The sequence below is a fragment of the Macadamia integrifolia genome, chromosome 11 (assembly GCF_013358625.1).
Source record: "Macadamia integrifolia cultivar HAES 741 chromosome 11, SCU_Mint_v3, whole genome shotgun sequence".
Taxonomy (NCBI): domain Eukaryota; kingdom Viridiplantae; phylum Streptophyta; class Magnoliopsida; order Proteales; family Proteaceae; genus Macadamia; species Macadamia integrifolia.
The window spans coordinates 9,163,051-9,183,670 of record NC_056567.1 but is presented as its reverse complement, the minus strand read 5'-3'; the positions used below and the strand labels follow the sequence as shown (position 1 = coordinate 9,183,670).

General features: G+C 37.4%; 1 protein-coding gene across 30 annotated transcripts; it reads left to right on the top strand.

Annotated features, from left to right (window-relative positions):
- Positions 1-929: 929 nt before the first annotated feature.
- On the top strand, positions 930-20,224 carry LOC122094094 (WPP domain-associated protein-like). 30 transcript variants are annotated; one of them, XR_006144632.1, is made up of 10 exons: positions 931-1,331; positions 2,818-5,211; positions 5,848-5,941; positions 9,337-9,438; positions 9,650-9,751; positions 15,180-15,612; positions 15,897-15,975; positions 18,679-18,758; positions 19,282-19,388; positions 19,479-20,015. XR_006144632.1 is itself a non-coding variant. In XM_042664753.1 (6 exons), exons 2-5 carry the CDS (start codon positions 2,930-2,932, stop codon positions 15,957-15,959), a joined length of 2,559 nt encoding a protein of 852 aa, XP_042520687.1. In that variant the 5' UTR covers positions 931-1,331; positions 2,818-2,929; the 3' UTR covers positions 15,960-15,975; positions 20,053-20,224. The 30 variants fall into 30 exon arrangements, 3 of the variants coding, with proteins under 3 accessions (XP_042520687.1, XP_042520688.1, XP_042520689.1); XR_006144631.1 differs by having other exon boundaries at positions 18,675-18,758; XR_006144634.1 differs by lacking the exon at positions 15,180-15,612.
- Positions 20,225-20,620: the final 396 nt, after the last annotated feature.

Sequence of the window (20,620 nt, the reverse complement as noted above, 5' to 3'; positions counted from 1 at the left end):
TCAACGAAATAAATGTGAACCGAACCAAATCGCACCGTATACACTGAAATTGAACCGATTAACACCCTTAAGCTCACAGGTTAACTATTAGAGTTTTTACCATAGAAACACAATCCTGTAAAAAAGAATGAAAAAATAAGAACAAACAATGCACATATATTTATGAGGTTCGGTAAGATTGTTTACGTTTTTTGTGAGATGAGAGCCCTACTTCACTATTATTGGTGAATAAAGTTACTGTGCTCGTCCTTATACCTCTCTCAGATTGTTTATAGAGAAAGAGAACCTTGTTACGAATGTATAGTGAAAAAACCAATGCCAAAATATACAAAATTTTCCTTAGCTTTTTGCCCACTTTGCAATTCTCAGTAAGTGAGATTTTTTTTTTTGTTAAGATCGGTAAGTAAGATTGCCATTCTATGAAGAGGCTTGCACTAGTACTTCCTAAATTAAACTACTATAGAATAGACATCATATATCAACATCTATTTATTTCTTTCCTTTGGTGGGTTATTCTCCCTCATTTCCTCGCTGTTTCTTCTTACCTTTACAAATGAATTCTCTTCACCCAGGTATTTTTCGAGTGAAGAAATTGCCTTCGTTTTTATGATGAAAAATAAAAAGGAAAAGTGTTCTCTAATCTATATTTGGGAGAGTATTGATAATGATTCGGAATGATTCATATCGGTCTAGAATCTAGATTGGTGGATTTGTTTTAAATTTTTTTACCCTTATTCGTACTGATCCACCGATATGGGATTGGTCGATCAATACGAATCCGTCATTCCGATACCAAATCCTTAAAACATGGAGTGGCTTATGGCAGCGCCCCTGTCTTTCTCACGTCCACCAATAAGGGTAGAATTGTCATTTCAAAGTGGATGGGAGAGAGAGACACATAGTTCTCCAAACACCATGGTTGACTTCTTGCTAATAAAACAAAAAAGGCCAAAAAAAAAAAAAAAAAAAAACTCCATTGTTGATGAGCTCTGCAGTAAGAAGTAGGAACTCCGTACTGGATTGAAGACCTCCATCGTTGAAGACCTACACGGCTACACCTCCATTGCTGAAGAAGTGCATTTAAGGGTCTCTCCTCTTGGCAAGTACTGGTAACCATAGTTCTCTCCTCTGAAATACATGTTGCATGCCACTGAGAAGTGTAATCACTCTTATGAAATCTCCTGTCATGACCTGGGGTAAATGGATTTTAGCCACAACGAGGGGGTTTTCGTTCACTAGGTGCCGCTTCCTTCAAATCACTTGTATATTTGTACCTGTTCAATCAAAGTTTACAAATCTGTTTGTAAAGGAGGATTGGACCACAGTTTCAGGTATTTTTACTGTATACCCTCAAATTTATCTGTTGAATCTCCCAAATTGATGGCCAATTCAAATTTGGTAGATGGTTGGTTGTTGAAACGTTGTGCAAACCCAAATACTGTGCTGCAAAACCTTGTGCAATTTATCTCTTGAACCCCTGCAAACCCAAATACTTGCTGCAATTCTTCAAACCCTGTGCAAAACCTTGGTTCATGAAACCTTGTGCGAAATGAAATGTTGGGTCGATCTGGTTTTAAGATCAAAATTTGTTTGAACCTCATATGTTGAGGAATCGATGGCAATTTGAGTTGTTGTTGTTGTTATATATATATATATAATTTATTATTTTATTTTATTTTATTATTATTATTATTTTTTTGAAGTTCTGAATTTTAACATGAACCATTCTGAAGGCAACATGAAATTATAAGGAATTTTTATTAACTCCTCTGGTTGTCTTTGGTATAGCTATTGGGGGAATGAGGGGAATACCATCTACAAGGGTTTAATGTTATGTTGTACCATCTATTAAGGGAGTTTCTGATTACAGGACTCCTGCTTATTCAATCTTGATGTCGGAAACACTGAATTTTCAGGATTCATGTGTGGCCAAGTCCTTGAATATGTCCAATTTAACATTGACAGAAGCTATTGCACTCAGATTTTTATAATAATTAATCATATGTTCTATGACACATTTAGAGCTATATGGAGTGTTCCTCTCATCTCTGATTCCCTATTCTGGCCCCATAAAAAGATTTTAGTGTTTACATTGATACAACTCCATGAACTTTGTCTAACGACTGAAGAAATTAAAGGGTTTGGGATCTCTAACTGTAGCTTTGCCTGCAACTACCACCATGAGTGTATGGTCCTAAATTCTTTAGGAAGACAAATTGATGCTTTTGAACTTGTTGTACATTCTGGTCTCAGTTATTACGTTCCCACTGGTTGCACTTGATCCAAGAAAGATGTCCCCAGCATTACTGTATGTAGTAAATGAAAGAAATACAGTCAGTTCAGACTGAGATAAGAGATTCCAAATCTGTGCATATAATTTTAATTTGATTTACTATACATGGTTTAATTTGGCTATTGACCTGTTATTTGGATATTCTGAACTGTAATGAAGGGATGGCATTTTATGTAAGTTGTAAAAACAGAAGAGAAAAATGATTCTGTTAATATGACATTCGATACATGTTTCTGTTTTTCTGTAATAGTAGAAACAATTTTTCCTGGTTTACCATACAACATTTGGTCTTGCATAATTACTCCAAAAATCCTTCTGCCTTAGAACCAGTTTTTTGAAACAGAAATGTTGCCATACAAACCCTAAGTGTTCTTATCCATTTAATTTGGTTCTGAACTTCCTGTTCGTGGGTTTGTATTTGGCTGGGGAGAATTCTAGTGTTTTGTGAATAGTTTTCTTTTTTTGGATTTATTTTTATTTATTTATTTTTCTATCATTGGGATTTTGGGTTTGGTGATGTGCAGGTTTGATATCAACTACCCGATGGGCTTTATTAATAGATCTCCTAGTGATATTCCCGATTGATTGCTGTTCCTCTATGCTTCTTTGATTTATTTTGGAGTTAATTAAATTAATATGGAGGGTTCAAAGGTTTTGGATGGGTCAGGGGTTTGGAGTGCCGGTGTTACTTCACCTAGTGATGGGTTGATGCAGCCAAGCATTAGCTTTAAGGAGAGTGAGAATCTTCGAAGTGATCTCTTGGAAGATTTAGATTCATATTTGGAAGATATTGATGACCGCCTCACCATCTCAAGGATTGTGAATGATTCCGTCATCAAGGGAATGGTGAATGCTGTCACTGAAGAATCTGCTGAGAAAATTGCTATGAAAGAATTGGAGGTGCAGAGATTGAGTGAACGTTTGCAGTTATATGAGTCTGGTGCAGATAGAGTTAAGGAATTAACTTTCCCAGCTGTTGGAATTGATAATGACGGAATGAAGTTTATGCTGCAGTCAAGCTTTCTTGGCACCGATGTAGAGCAGGGAAAAAGTGAAGATTATTTTAGTGATTTAAGAAGGTATACAGAAGAGCAGTTTCAGAGGCTCCAAAAAGATATCAATGACCTTAAGGGGTCTAACATGGCTGGGAGGATGAAATCTGCTGTTGGTTCACAGGGTTTAGGTAATCATATTCAAAGAAAGGTTTATGATAAATGGGAGGAGGTGGATGAAACAATAAATATGTTGAGAAACACTGTAAATACAGTCTTCTACCGGGTTGACGATATAGCCTACTTGTCTAAGACATCACATAGTGAGTGGCAGCAGGATCAGGAGTTTCAGGAAGAAATTGAAGCTATAGTGATTCAGAATTCTATCAAGAGCTTACAAGAGGAATTGAACATCCATGTTTGTAGCAGTGAAAATATTAGTCAATTGATGAATGAGATTTCAAGTTTACGAGAAGAGCTAGGTTTTATTTCAAGGTCTTTATCCAGTTTTGAGTTGGGTTATCTACCATGTCATGGATCTCATGAGAGTGGTGAGGAATGCAATGCTACAAGGAACGACAGTGTCAATCAAAATGTTTGCAATCACATATCACTTCCGGCGTCCCTTCAAATGGAAAATGATAAACTTGAACCTAAGAGCTCTGTACTAGATAGAATGGACTCTGCACAGCTGAAGTGCATGTCAAGTGATGAATTAATAAGCTTGTTCAAAGCAGAAATGGTTAACATGAAGAGAAATCATGAGTCCATGTTGCAACAGAAGACTGAGGCATATTTCAGCCTTTGGAGGGAATTACTAAAAAGAGGTCCACTATCTGTGAGGAAGGATAAGGAGTTTGACTCATTGAAGAAGAAGATACCAGAGGTCATTGTAAAGTTGGATGACATCCTAAACAAGAAAAAGGAATTTACTGTGAGTTATGAAGATTCCATGAATATTCACATCTTGAAGGATAGAGTTAATGCCATGCTCTCTGAGAACCATCAGCTCAAAGAGTTACTTGCAAATAAGAGAGAAGAGGTAAAGTCCCTATCATCACAGGTACCTGGTGCCACAGATAAAATTTCCCACCGTTCTTTGACAGGGGCAGACTTGTTCGAAGAAGCAAGGAAATGGGATGTTGAAGATTCAGACTTGAAGTTTAGAGTCATGCAAGATATTTATGGCACTATTTTCAGAGAAGCTGTTAAGGATGCTGAGGCAACAGTGGATTGGGGCATCACAAATTCAGATATGGAATATATTATCATGCAAGACATTTGCAGAATAATTTACAAAGATGCTGTTAAGGATACCCAGGCTGTAGTCAATATCATTAAGGCAGAATATGAAAATGAAAATAAAAGGAGAGTTTCCCTTGAAACAATGTTATTAGAAACTAGGAAAGCCTTAAGGTTAGGGACTGAGGAGAAGGAGCAATTAAAGCAAGAGAAACTATCATTATCAAAATTACTGGCAGAGAAGGAAAAATTGGCATTGGAAATAGAGTCTGCATTAATGAAGGAGAAGGAATGCAGTGAGTTGGTTTGTCAAGAGTTCAATCTGCTAAAAGACTGTGTGAATCAGCAAGAGAGACTAATTTCAGAGAGTTTTACGGAATTAGATTTATCTAAGAGTAGATTTGAGGAAGCTTTAGAATTTATAGGTCAATATGAGGGAGGAATTATGAAACTGGATCAGAAGCTTAAGCTAGCAATGGAGGAATTGTGTGTGGCTGATGAAGAAAGAAGAGCTCTTCATGGTGCTATTCAAGCGAAGGAAGGCACTATAACATTAGCTGAATTTAAAGAAAGGGAGCATAGGAAAGAAATGGAATCCATTATTTTATCTATTGAAGGGTTGTCAAAAGCATTTGTTGATTTTGAGTCTCAACTAACAAAGAATGTCGCACAGAATACTTTGAGGTACTTACTTTTACTTTTATTTAATAAAATAAACAGACTATCCATTTTTTTTTTTTTTAATAAATGGAACATACTATTTAAGACTGGCAGAGAAAGTTCAATCCATTGTCTGATATAAATCATGGAAAAATGCTTGATTTGAGTGGCTTACCTCCAACTCAAATTTCTCACTAGCTTGGACTCATCTAATGGTCCTAACTATCTAAAGGTGCACCGATATTGCTCAGGTCAGTTAGATGCAATTAAGGCTTTTGAACGCCCTAACCTAGTAATCTATGAATAGGAAGGCAAAGGTACCCTTATGTGAATTTCCAAGTCTGATAATCTGCAGGCTTGAACTGTGCATGTCCCATTTTAATGGGAGTCCCCATTCATCCTTTACTTTTGAACACATAAACAGACACATGCAACTACAATTTTTGGTATGCACAAAACATGTCCACCTAATATAAAAGTGTAAATCTGTTTCTCTCAAGAAATTGGATGCATGGGCCGCCATGCCCATCCATTGCAACTATTTTGAAGTTTGTTTTCCTTCTAATTATAGGTCATATGCGCATGTGACTGTGTGCATGTGATATTTAGAGTGTTTCTTGAACTGGATACCATAAAACAACATTGTTGGTTTGGTTTCAGGTTGGAGAAGTTGACTTCACAATGCTATCCACTAGTAAAAAAGGCTACAGTACTTGGAAGAAAATATTCTGACCTGCAAAAGGCTGAGGAGGAGGTATTCAGAGTTCGATACTACCATCTTCCCTCCTGCTGATAATTAATTAATATTTTATTTGCCTGTGACGTTCTTGTGGATTTTGAAGGGACCACAATATTCTTTTTATTTTTTAATCACTTTGATATTGTTGGTACTTTGAATTAATTTAATCTATGAAATGAAACATATGGATCATTAAACTGATTTGTATATTGAAAGGAGCCATATTTTATGTGCCTTTTATTGAACTGGTTTCAATCACAAAAAAAAGGCGTATTTGTCTTCCCCCACCCTGAGTCCAAGTTAGAAAATCATTATTGAGGAAAAGAGGGGAAAAACTAAAAGCAGCATAATTACAAATGCATATGAGAACCACTATAAAGTTTCACCTTGCAAAACCCAAGTTAACTAAAGATTCTGCCATATCAAAAACTAACAACTGATTCAGATCTGTACGGTTTACATCCATTTCTTCTATGTTTACATCAAATTATTCTGTTTAAGTTAAGCTATTGCATGTGCTTGGGATGTTCATCAGCTATCCTGTTGTGTCTCCTAGTTATAACCATAAGGAAAATACCACTTCACATGCCTAGGTTGGTTTTTAAGCTCAATTGTCCCTTGGATTGCTTTCTACATCACCTCTACTTTGTTTGATGCTTCATATGAATTTCTGCCTAACCTGTGGCGTTTTTCCATTATCTTTTGTTGCCATTTGATATATCCCCCTTCCTTTTGGGAAGTACTGAAATAGTATAAAGGATGGAAAAAGCCCCCAGTTCATTAAAAAAATGTGGAATAATAAAAAATGCAAGATGACTAGATGCCTGTTAAGACCTTAGCCAGCTGTACCTAATGTGATGTGCCAATTAACTAGTTTGACAATTCAGCAACTTGATGTCATCTAGTTGGAGACCACAGCTCTAGATGCACCGCGAAACATTGATCATGGGAAATTTTCGGCATAGTTGTTAGGGTGCCAAGGTAACCAAGGCCAAGTATTATTTTTTATTTTTCCTCTTTTCTAACATTATTTAGTATGCTACATATACATTGAATCATAAAAAATCAATATTAAACTACATCAAGTCATCAAAAATCAACATTTTGCAGCATCAAATCATAACAAATCAACATTTAGAGAAATGTTCTTGTTCTATAATAAGTTTGACTGGTTAAGTGATTTTTATTTTTACATGAGACATTTTGTATTAGGTAGAGCACAAAACTAATAAAAAATCCCTTGCCTCCCCGCACTGGTGCAGTGAGGCTCTGGACGACTGAGAGCACCTCAGGGTGTGTGCTTGAGTGCTCCCAGTAGCCCAAATCCTCACCGCACCGGTGCGGGGAGGCAGAGAATGATTGCTCACAAAATCAGCTTTCCAACAACTCTATTAGTTAAATATGAGTTTTAATGACAAAGTTATGTTCTGATCAAAATTATTTTAAAGTGCGTGAATACTGTTAAAATCGTCTAAATGAAAATACTTTTATGGATATAAAAAAAAAATTATTTTACCGGAGTTTTTGGTTTTTAGCAATGTTTTACCACAATAAGATCTATGAAATTTTCAGAATTGCGAAAAAATCTAGCATTTGAAAGTTTAGAATTGCCCGTACAATAAAAAATTCAATTTTTGTTCTTGGACTGAAGTGTTGACTTTATCCTTTTAGAATTTGATTTTTAAAATATTTTTATTGGATTCAAATAGGGGGTATTTTACTTATTTATGAATATATCTTAAATAAATGAAGTAACAAATATAAAAACATTTACTAACTATTTGGGTTCTTTAGCACTTCAGTGGGCCCATAAGCGATCCGAACCGGGTGTTGGAACTTGGATTGCATTAAGAACTATGTCAAGCTTGCATATATATATATATATCTGGACTTGGCATTGACAGTTGGTGAGGGCTCCTCCTTCAAATGAGGTCAATAACCAATTAGACAGTGAGGAAATGGATATTGTAGTTTACGTCTGAACAGTTTCAAGCTCTGGTAAATATCTTCAATTCCCAAGAATCTCTTTTCCCTTTTTTATACCACCACCCTTTATGGTAGACAAGTTGTGGGTGTAATGTACAACTAGAATCACAAGTGATCCTAATCCTAGGCAGGATTTGAAATTCTGGCTGAATAGAGAAGATGTCCTCCAATAGGCTTGGTTCTAGCTCTTAAACACTCTCTCACAGCAAACAAATAAAAGGGAAATAAGAAAAGAAAGAATTCGATGGAGGGTTGAGAAGGGGGAAGAAGAATTAGGGAATGGGCATCTCATCCTCAGGTTTAAGCATCTCACCCAACTGCATCCCACAGCACAATATCATAAGCCATCTTTTTTTTTCTTTAACTCAAATCTGTCTTCTCATGAAAATTGATGGGCTTTAAATAGCCTTACATTGCTTGGACACAAAGACATAATAAAAAAGTTAACTAATGCTGAAAATAAAACCTTCTAATTTAACTTCTAACTTGCTAACCAAGTAAGAGTAAATTAGAAACTAACAACTAACGATAAATAGGAAACTAACCTAAGTTACAAAATAGAAACTTCTTTGAAAATAGAAGCTAATTCAAATTAGAAACTAATGAAAATAGAAGCTAATTCAAAATAGCAACTAATGCAAAATAGAAATTACCTCTATCTTCTTATTAGGAAACAAAATAACAAAGGATATAGACTCAAAACATGACTCGAACTAAACTAATGAATTAAATCCTATTTTCCTACTTTCTACCCATGTTTTAGGCCCATTAAAGTGACCCATTACAAATAAAACCCATGGGATCAAAAGCCCAACATGTACATAATCCAACCCAAGGCTTATTTGCAATAAAACAAGCCCATTAAATGACTTATTTGCATTAGGGTGATAACGGGTGGGAAAGTTAATGAGTGAAGATAGGTGTTTGAACATAGCTTTGTGTCGCTAGTTGCCAGCTTAGCATAATTTAAAAGTGGCATTTATATATCTTTGGTGTTGATGGGTTGCTACCTGGCATAAAAACATGCAAAAAGGTATCAACACAAAACTTATCACTCAACAATTAGAGGCCCTTTTCAACTTATACAAGTAAGCATTTTCCAGTCTTGTACTCATTATTGGTGATTATCTATGGATTGAATTGTTGAGCCAGAATTCCTCATCAACACTGCTCATTGAGTTCAAAATTCTAATAAAAATCTTTAGTTTTCTGTAATTGCCTTTGACACAGAGTACAAATCCTTCAAATCACAATCTTAGACTGTACAAATCCTTCAAATCACAATCTTAGACTTGAATTACAGAATTAGTACTTCATGCATGTATGAAAGAATTCCACAGTGTCACAAATTTGTATTATATGTACGCAGATTTGGCGTTTCTGTTGCAGGCTCAGTCTTTAGACTTTCTTCTCCTTGTCCTCAGGTTGACCTGTTAGGGGATGAGGTTGATGCTCTTCTAAACCTTCTTGAAAAGATTTACATAGCTCTCGATCATTATTCACCAATATTGCAACATTATCCTGGGGTAAGATTTCTTTGTTGTAATTTTGGTTTCACCATTCCTTTCTTCAACATGTTTTTTTGCCCCCTAGTAACTAATGATTGTTTTTACCCCCTTAACTGGAATGTCTTATTTTTTACTGTGGTTCTTTGGTTCACATCTCTTTGGCTTCCTTTGATTTATACATGGCGCACATCCAAGCGAGTTGAAGCTGTTAATTGTCTGTTGCTCCTAGGAATATCCTACGCAAAATGATATTCGTCAATGATTGTAGCTTCTAACTATCCGATTTGTGCATCCTTTGGATCACGTCTGAGTGTCCAAAGATTTTCCAGAGGTCAGATGGCAAGATGCTCTTATTTTTATAATTTTGACATAAGATATATCGTAAACTCATTAATGCATAATATGCTTACCGTGGTACTACACAGTAAAAGCAGATTCATCCCTAAGATGTATCCCAGGCAGGATCTAAAATCTGGCTGAAAAGGGTGATCTTTGAGTACTTCCCTGGTAAAGGCTCTCATGAACCACAAAAGCTGGTCAAATGAAGGCTGTGAAGGTCTTAAGAAAATGTCCAAAGATGCCTGATAACAGGCCCTTGTGCTGGGAGCAATAGGGAAGAGAAACTGACAGAATTAGGCTTTCAGGTAGCCGAATGGGAGAAATTGGATTGCAGCTTCCGCATTCCTCAAGGGGCTTTGTATCCTGGTTGAGTGGTCCTTTAGGGACCCTTGATCAAACCCTAAAAGGGCCCTGGAATCTGATCTCAGATTTGAAAGATCTGTGGATAGTTTCCCAATTGGGAAACTTATGAGATTTCCCAGAACTGGTCGATCCTCCTTCAGGTAGGGGTGGTCCTCAAAATATCAGCCTTGGTGGAGTGATGATTGGAGATATCTGGCCTAGGTCGATCAAACCCAAACTCTGACAAGTGCTGAGGTCGATTCTGATCTTGGCTGATCTTCAATTTGGTCTTGTATATGAACTTCAGGTATTCAAGTGGTCAAGGAATAAGCTCTCAAACACTCACAAACAAAGTAAAGAACAGAAAATAAAGAAACAAAAAAAGGGGAATCGATGGAGCTTGAGGAAGGGGAGGAAGGAAGGGATTGGTTTAGGCATCTTACCCTCTTAAGTTTAGCTCTCTCTGTCATTACAACAGCTCCTTGTATATAGGAGGGAGTTCAGCTTGCTAATTAGAAAGTAACCAAATTAGAAACTAACGTAGAAATAGAAACTAACTAAACCTTCTTATAGCCAACTACTTGTTTACCAAGCAAATATAAAATTTTAAACTACTAACTGGGCTAGTATCTCCTAACAAATATATTTAACTTGACAGTCAAGACAAAGCTAAAAAGGGAAATAAAGCCCTAAACTACTTCGTTGAAATCGGTGGGTTGCCTGACTCCTTCTTGAACTTTATTTCTTTCACATTAAGAGGACAATTGGCTTGTCTTCTAGAAGATCTCACAAGAAAAAGTCTGCAAGGGTTACTGTTAACGTGAACAGTAACTCATGAACAACATTTTCTGGTTTTGAGCTGGCTCTATAGGACCAAGGTGGGGGCTGGCTGGACTGTTCGAAGAAACCAGCAGGTCCTTTCTCTTACAAGCTTGATCTACATCCCTATCCTGATGTTGAAAGCTTAACACTTCGTTAACTTCTACACTTTTTTTTTTTTTTTTTTTTTTTAACTCTTACTTTTTGGTGCTTTAGAAGCACAAGAACATGAAGTGTGCCCAGTCCATGGGTTGAGGAATTGGATCGGATCAGAATCGGCCTTGACCAATCCCGATTCTTAACCGATACTGTATCGGTGGATCGGTATGGATGAAGGGTAAAATAGTCCAAAAAACAGTTTTTTGATTGAAAGCAGGGGTATTTCTGTCCAATCCGGATAAGTATCAGCCTTGAGCGATCCCGTTCCAGATACCGAGTTCTCAAACCATGGTCGAGTCTAAAAATATGTCATATTTGAGTGAATTCTCAAGAATTGTCATGAAGGTCTGATGTAGGTAGAGCTGTCGAAAGGAGAGCACAAGATGACCATTCTTTGGTTCAACTCTGATTCTGGTTTGATCCTGTCGAATTAACCCAGATTTGGGTCAGATCTGGTCCTTCCTTGATCCCATTGAACCAGATCAGATTTGGGGCAAATCTGGTTTCTTGGCCCATCGATCAGGCACAGCAGGGGCAGTCTTTTCTCTCCATTGAGCAGCATTTTACTCTTCCAGATTTGTCTTGTGAAGATCTTCTAGAAGGCCTACCAATTGTCCCCTCAATTATAAGGAAGAAGGCTCAGGAAGAAACCTCCTACAGACCATCAACTTAAGAAAGAGAGTCTTAGGATTTGTTTTCTTTTTTTGGTTTTGCCTTGGATGGCAAGTTGGTTTTATTTGTTAGAATATATTAGGCTAGTATTAGCATCTATTTTTATGTTTGCTTGGTTGTCAAGTAGTTGGGTTTTAGGAAAGATTAGTCTTTGAGTCTTAGTTGTGAGCAATGCTTACTCTTAAACCTGAGATAGGTTTGTTTCATCAACTGGGATGGTTGAGGGTGAGAGACCCAGGCTGAGATGGCCATTCCTTTAACCCCCTCTTCTTCTCCAATCTACACTATCTTCTCTTTTCTGTTTCTTCTTTATCTTTTCTGTTATTCAGTTACTTATTTGTTGAGAGTTTGTTTCAAGGGTCACAACTACCCAGAAGAGCTGCTGCTGTTGCCGACTCAGAAGACCAACCGACAGCTTGTAACAAGGAATGTGGGTAGCAACTTGAGTTCCCATCTTCCATCTCTTCAAGCCATGAAAGCCCCCCCCCCCTTTGCAGGTCCTTGAGGACCTTATTGAAGGTCACTCGACCGAGAGCAGGGCTCCAACAGGGGCTGTTACAACTAATTCTTGGAGATTTTCAGAAGTTTCCTTTTTCTTGCCCTGATCAAGAAATTCCAAATCTCACTGTTGGCTGGTTATCTAAAGCTCATCTTTTGAGGGATACTTAATACATCGTACAAAGGTTCTTCATTCCAGTTTTGAGCGTCATCAGAAGTTCCTACGTACAGTTTTTGAAGGTTGTACGAAAGTTTCCTTTTTCTTGCAACCAGCATACCTCCCAGCTCGGTCATTCGAAATTGACCTAACTTTGAGGGTTTGTTGGAGCATACAAGAGCTCCATTCAATCCAAAGACTAGGCTTATCAGAGCCCCGGTTTTTGAGTTTTCGAATTTCTCCCTATTTTCAGATTCTGCCTTGGATTAGGTTATATGTGATACGTCATCCATATTTTAGGCCCATTAAAGTGGTCTATTACATTAAAAAACCCAAGGGATCAAAGGCCCAACATGTATAGAGCACAAATCTAGACTTATTCCTGATAAAACAAGCCCATTTCGATTATGAATCTGAATCAAGACCCCTCACTAGGATATTCTCCAAAGAACGAGCTGTTCCAATCATTGGATTTTCTGTAATGAAGTATACTAGAAAATTGAAATTTTAGAACACAGAATTTAGCTAGTTAAGAAACTAATATAGCTCTTGATCTAATCATCCAATGAGCAGCATATATAGGTCAGATGGAGTAGGAAAGGAGGAGAATGACATAGTTTAATTTCAGTCCAATTTGATGGTCAGATTCCTGAGAATCTGTTGACTGAAGATTAGATTATGTTGCTGTCCAATAGTATATCAGACATATAAACAGTGCTGGAAACTAACAGAACCTAAAGAAAACTTAGATAACAGTATTGGGAGTTAAATAAACAACAAGAAAAAGGTCAGAGATCACCTAAGAGTTGACCACAGTGGGAGTCTCAACTGCTGGAATATTGACAAGATAGTGAATAGAAGAGAAACACAAGAGAGAAGAGAAAGAGAAGAAGAAGATATAGCCCTACCTCTCTATTTTTAGAAGGCAATGGAGCATTACAAGTAGCTTGGCTGCCAAGCAATTAGAAAAAAAAAAAAAAAAAAAAAAAAAAGGATAACACAATGGAAACAGAAAGTATCTAGAATAGAAACTCCTACTTAACCTAACTTGTTCACTAAGTCTCCATTACATGAAAATAGAAACTAAAAGTAGCTATAACAAGAAAATAGAAACTAAAAGTAGCCATAACAAGAAAATAGAAACTATGTAGTAACTCCAAAAGATCTTGGGAGCTCCCACTCCTTCCCATGCCATCTGTCCTCATGGGTCCCACACCAAGCCTATGTGAACATTCAACATGAACAGTAACTACAAAACTTTCTTCCTTGAACTGCATCAATATAGGCCTTGAGGTGAAACATGATATGGACTGTATGGGCCTGGTTTTAACTTGAGCCGAGGGGCTAAGTAGGGGCATGATTGGGGTGGGATTTCTTCTATGCTGGTCTTGTACTGCATGTCTGCATCAAATAGATCTACATGGCCAGCATAATGAGGACATACATGAATGGAGAATTGGGATCTTACAGGAAGTAATGATAAAACCGTGATCTTTCTTCAGAGTAAGTGATAAAACTATGTAATAAATTCCATTCTCTTACAAAATTTCAAGAAACTGGTATAATCATATTTCCATAATATTAGATAATCATGTTCACTTGTCTCAGAATCTTGTCACTTCTGCTGGCCTTGGGCTTAGCTGGTTGATACTCTTCAGGTTGTATGATGTAGATTGCAAGATCAAGTTCAAGGTTAATTTCTAATTGCATGGAGGGGAATGTGGAAGATTCATCCAGCTTGCATGGTCCTATATTTTGGGATTCAGTTATGCGGTTTTTGCCTGGCGTGGGGGCCTTTGTTCGCTAGATATTAATTTCTTATAGGTTATTGGTAGTTTCTTTTTCTCTAGGATTATGTATATGTTAATTAGATTAGGATTGTGTTGCTTGGCAATTTTTTAGAGGGGAGGGGGGGAGCATTTTCTGTGTGGGAGCGATGGCCCCTGCACCCATAGGACCACTGTGCCCCCTTAGTCCCCTCCTGGTCAATGCCCGTATGCAGTTTTCCATTCGCCTGGGCGCAGGCACAGGGACCACGCTCCTGGACATGCTCATTTTACCCCTGTTTTAATTAGAAAAATTTCTAGAATGCTGTAATTGATTTACAATTTTGTAAATACTAGGTTGCGGCTGGGTTCTATCGGCAACGAATTGACCAAAAAAAAAAAGGGTTTTGAAACCATGTTATGCTATGACATGCAGTAGAGAGGGTAAGATGCCTATACCTGTGAGGGGTGAGAGGCCTAAGGGGGAGAGTGAGAGACTCAATCTTATTATCCTATCTTCTTCTATTTTCTAGTTTATTTTTTCCAAATCACTTTTGTGACTGAGATCTGGTGCAACCCAGAACCATTCAAGGGTGTAATTTTGAGGCTAAATCAATGACAGAATGATGGCAAGGTGCTGCTGAGTTGCTGCTTCAGTTACTGATTTAAATTCCTGAACAGCAGCACCATTGATTTGATTTCCTTAGAGGGGATTTCTGCAAATCCTAAGGATCCTGACTGGGGTTAGGTCATTAGGGACCCAAGATTTCATTATTGCAGGCTCACTCAGTAGGCTCATGAAGTGTGACTGTAATGTTGGGCGTATTTTAATCCCTACTGGTGGAAGACCACAGAGACTGTAATTCAAAATCCAAAGCCCTAGCTTATTAAAATTATAAAAGATTAATCAATTAATGAAATCTACAATAAAAATTGTGTGCTAATTTGGATTATGCGTCACATTTTATTAAAAGGCTCATAATGTGGTAAGAGTCCCACTTTTGCAGGGCCTTGGGAGGGTGGATTAGAGATGGTCCTAACCTTCAGGAATTCTTCACAAAGTGGCCACTTTGAGACTTGAGCAACACATCTTGTTGGCACACCAAAGTTCTGACCATCTCACCAAGTGGCAGTCCCATGTTTAACATAAAAAAGGGCATGCACGAGGCTTCTGCCACTGTGGGGTCTGGGGAGGTTCATAATGTACGCAGCCTTAACCCCAGCTTCCCGGGGAGGCTGTTTCCCGACTTATTGATATAATGTCTGAGGAGGCGACACTTCAACCATACCGAGTTCAACACGCTTGCCTCAATCTTGTTTAGCTCGAGGAGCTGGGTAGGGTTGGCTTTTCTAAATGCCAGAAAAGTGAGCTCAGGCTTGGCTCACTGACTGCTCTATATGAATTGCACAATACTTTATTGGATATTTTATTTGGAAATGGTAATTAGCTTGCTGTCGCTCACCCTGTAGTTATCCTTCTATGCTGCTTCCAATGTAATTGCCATGAAAAATTTGCCCAGACTTTTGAAATGGAACTAGCAATTTAAAATTTTTTTTTTTTTTTCTTTCTGGTTTTCCAGGATTTTCTGATTGAAATAGTACTATGAGCCTGTATTTGTTCCATACATATTTTCATGTATCTTATTCACATTTGAAATCCATTTACTAACAATTTGCAATACAGTTCTAAATGTTAGTTTTATCAGCCTTCTTACTTGTTCCAGATAATGGAGATCCTGAAATTGGTTGGAAGAGAATTGAATGGAGAAATGGTTAAACCATTTTAATCAGCTCGTCTATGAGGTAAGAGATATTCATCATATCATTTGTGATTCGATCCATCATATGACTATAGATTGGGAATGGATTTGGGTGCAGCAATCATTTTCTCTTATACGTGATTCTTAAGTTTTCAAGGTCCTATGGAACCCCCCCCCCACACACACACACACCTCACCCGAAAAAAAAAGAAAAGAAAACAAAAGAAAAAATCGGGAAAATTTGTCTTTGGATTCCTTGCAATGCTCATATTAGGTGTACCAAGTCCTTGGTCAAATAACAGAGTGATGCAGATTCATCACCAAACTGGGCTTGTTTGGTTAGGAATAAGTCAGGGTTGGGTTATATACATGTTGGGCTTTCTGTCTATGGGGTTTTATTGTAATAGGCCACTTATATGGGCCTGAATTATGGGCATTATGGTTGCATACAGGATTAGCTAGTTTGTTTCCATACCTAGTTTTATTTCATTGCTTTTATGTCTTTGTTTAAGTCAATTGAAGCATGGTCGAAATGTCCAATGTTTGGTCCAATAGCTGGTTCATTTTAAGTGATTTCTAATTATCATGTGTTAATTGTAGTTGGCCAAAATTAATTGTTATTCTTGGCCAAATAGAAGAGTCGGCTAAGGAAGTCTCTGTAATCCATTAGGACTTTGTGTTTGTAAGCCAAGTTAGAGTCGGCTGGGGTTTCCTACCTCAACTCTAACTTCTGCCTTTAAGTTTCAATATAACGGATTGAAGGGCTCATTACCCTCCCACAATTTTTAAGAACAAGAAGCTGTTACTGCTGCTGCCAATAATCTTCTTGTTTTGTAAGAGTTTCCTTGTGTGATCAAGGTGAAGGAGTCGGTGTTCAATCCAATTGATGTCTTGTGGTGTGAAGCCTGGACAGTTCTCTTATTACTATCCTCCATTACTACTACTGGTTCTTCTCTTTGTCATCAATCATTCTCTTGATTTTGCTCATAACAAGAAAGTATCGTTCTTGAAGATTCTTCCATAAATTTCCAGATTTTGAAAGGTTGTATGTTTCATGTTTTTTCGGATTAAGCAATAAAGGCATCCGATTGATCTGAAATTTGGAATATAGACTTATCTACCCTAAATTGGGATTCCATTCAAATTTGGGCCAATTCCCACGGATGGATTTGGATATATTTCCATATTTTCAAGTCTGCCCTTGCCTCTTTATACCTAAATTGGTTCTGTGCTGCTGCCCCTGTTTGGCTACTGATTTCACAGCTGATTTGTGATTTAGTCCCGTCCCTACTTTTAGATATCGGTTGGCATATTGTTCTTAATATCTGAGACCTAATTTTGATCTTGGGAATTACCTTTGTACCCCCAATCTGTTACTGTTTATTAATCTTCTAGGCACTACATGATAACACTTCTGTTTCTTTATTTCTATGTTTTTTTGTTCCCAGGAATAGAAATCTGTTTGTCACTGCTGGTTCATTCTTTTGTTCCTGGGAATGAACTAGGACAAAAAAAGGTTGCTGTGAAATAGAAAAAAGAGAAGCTTTAATTTGGAACTAATTTGTTCCAGAATCAAAGAGGAGAAAGAGAGGGGGGGGGTGTAGGGTTGGTGTTTCTCTTTAATGAGCACATGGTTAATTTGATGGGAAAAACAGTAATTTCATGTTAAAAATAAAACAGCACCTTCAATGCAACTTCAACCACCACCTCCATCAACACCACCTTGCCCTCCACCAAGTCTTTGGGTATTCAATGACATTTTTGTAAATTTATAGAAGTTCCAGAAACAGAAATTACTGGGCATAACAATCACATTTCTGTTTCTTTTTTGACCCAGAAATAGAAATTATTATGCGTTACCAAATGCTTTTTTTTGCCCAAAAATTTGGCCCAGAAACAGAAATACCAAAAGTCATTTCTGGAATGGAAACATGGCCTAGAAACAGAAGTGTTATCATGCAGGGCCCTGTTAGCTACTGTTTTATCATATCTGTCCTTAATTGCTGGCATCTGAATTGTCCTTTTGAGTAAAGATCTTGTCTATTGTCTACTATTTTGAGTCTTTCAAATACAGTACTACGTTAAGTAGTCTCCATTTTATTAGGGTAAACGTTTCCTTAGAGCTTTGCCTTGACTGTGGTAAGTATCTTCCATTTGGCAGCTCATCTGGACTAATTTTGTGGATAATTTGTCCATGACAACACCTTCTAATTTGGCAAGTTTCAGAATAAAAGCATCTTGCTTGGTGGCTGTCTTGAGCTTTGAGATGGTGAAAAAGTAAACTTTGGACCAATTAAAGAATAAAATACAAGGGGAAGGGTTAGATGTATGGTGGGCGATATGGTTGGGATGGCCTCAAAAAGTTGTAGATGACCAAGCTAAAGGGTAGCCTAGCCACCCAATGATTGTTAGCCTGATCTGCCCTCCACATGGCTTGAATAGGTGGCAGTTAAGGAAAACTCACCTTGATGGTGCTTGTAAAGGCAGCTCCTCTTTTTAATAGTTCTGGTTACTGTTTCTATTGGGACATGTTACTGTTTCTAAGGGGATATGTTCAATGCATGGTAGGGCATTCTGTTGCTATGTGCCGACAAATGTCACATGCCCGGTACAGGGGCTGGATCTGCCAGTTCAGCCCTGCACATGGTATATTTATGTGGTTGTCAGTGGCAGCTTGCTTGGACAGGACCTTGTAAGAAGCAATTTCTCTTTTTTTGTACTTCTAGTTATTTTTGTTGCCAGACAGGTTTGCTTATTTCAGTCATCAGAAGGGATGCGGAAGATGCATATTGGATGGTCCATGGTTGCACGAAAAAAACTTAGTAGGTATGTTACAGTGCTCCCTAGTATTGCAGTAATTTCTTAGGCTGATGGTCTCCAACCATTCACCAGAACCAGAAATCCCAGCTTCCTTTGCTTATTGAAGTAAACAAATTCAAATTTCAACAGGTATTTGTGAGAGAAATGGTCCAATGTTCAGTAGCATATAGAGTCGACACCGATAGAACCTGAAAACATAGTTAACTAGTGCATCCCATACCTGATGGAAAGCTGCAAATTGTATTACCTGAAGGCTCTGTTTGGTTGCACGAGATATTGATGGGAAGTGAAATTTTCAAACTTTAAAAAGAAACTTTTGTAATCATAACGCCACTTGATTGTATCACTAACTCCAAATCATTCCATATTTCATTATTAAATTTCACTTTACTTAGCATCCAAATCCCTTGGTTTTGAAAAGTAAATTAAAAATAACATCTAAAAAGTATCATTATTTAATATCGTATGAAATGTGAGTTGTTTATGTAATCATGTGGGGTAATGATTCTGTCATCTTGTATGCATGCAGTCATTTCACAACCGTTGTCTCATGATTCTTGGAATAGCCCTTGGCTGGATCAGGCATGTCGGTGTGTTTGGCTTGATGGGATCAGTAGAAGACCGTCTGTCCCTGGAGTGAGTGATACAATTATGCTCCCTTTTCTTTGCCTTTTTAGATTAGTTGATGATCATTTGGTCCTAATCTTTGTGCTTTCATTGTGGTAGAGAGGTAATTAAGTGTTGAATGTCGACGACATGGACATGAACAGAATTGCTTCATACCCTTGAGGTGACAATCTTCTACAATATGATGCTGAGGATTCTCCCCTCCTAGCCCAAGTTTCAGAAGTTTTTCCACTAGTTGGTGATTTGAACCCAGAGAAGATGGAGAAACAAAGCCAAGATTTGGCGATTAGAATTATGAGTTACTCAAGTTGACAGTCTAGCTGGGATATGGACTGGATGAGCTTTTCAGGTGCACATGGTGGCGTATTTTTGGTGCAAGTGTATGTCATATGTTTCTTTTTGTTAAGCCAAGGAAATTGGTTTTGATGGATGCTTTGTCTCTGAAAATATGCATATGCATCCAATTCATGCTAGTTTACTGTATTTTTGTTCCTTTGTATATTGGTCAAAATGTATATTTCTTAGTTGCAGTGTCTGTAATAAGAGAGTAATTACATTATCTAGCTCTTTTCTATTTGAAACAAGTGAATCAGGTATAGGATCTTTGGAGACCCAAAGTCTTAACCATTGACTAAACATGCCTTCTTATCATACTTGTTTGGCGGTTCATTAGAAGCACCGAATTGCCGTGGGATCATCTCCACTATAACGGCCTCAAACTGTTACATGCTTCATACAAAACATGGTGATCACAAGTTATGGAGATTAGAGAGATTTCACCAATTGCTTGTAACACCACAGAAGGTTCTATAGGGAAACTCAGGGATGAATGTGGACTGACCCACTGGATCCCTTCCATTGTTACTACTTACTGCTTACTGGTTGGTCCCCTGGGACTACTTATTCCTCAAAGAAATCTTCTTTGTATCTGAAAATGTAATCAATTAATTTAACTAATTAAATTGGGTTTGATAGAAATACATCAAAATATCCAACAGAAGGATCAACGGTCAATTTTACCGGTTTGACGATAAAACCAAGATTTCAACTTTACCAATATAAAAAAATGGATTTTCTTGAGAATTTTAAAATGAAATTTATACCAATACATTAAATTTTCAGTAAATTTTAACTTGGTACCAATTTTATGGTTATCAGAATCAAAACATAAAACGTGCAAAGTTTATCAAAATACCCTACATTAACCTTCCACCATAAAATGCCAATGCATGCATCAGATT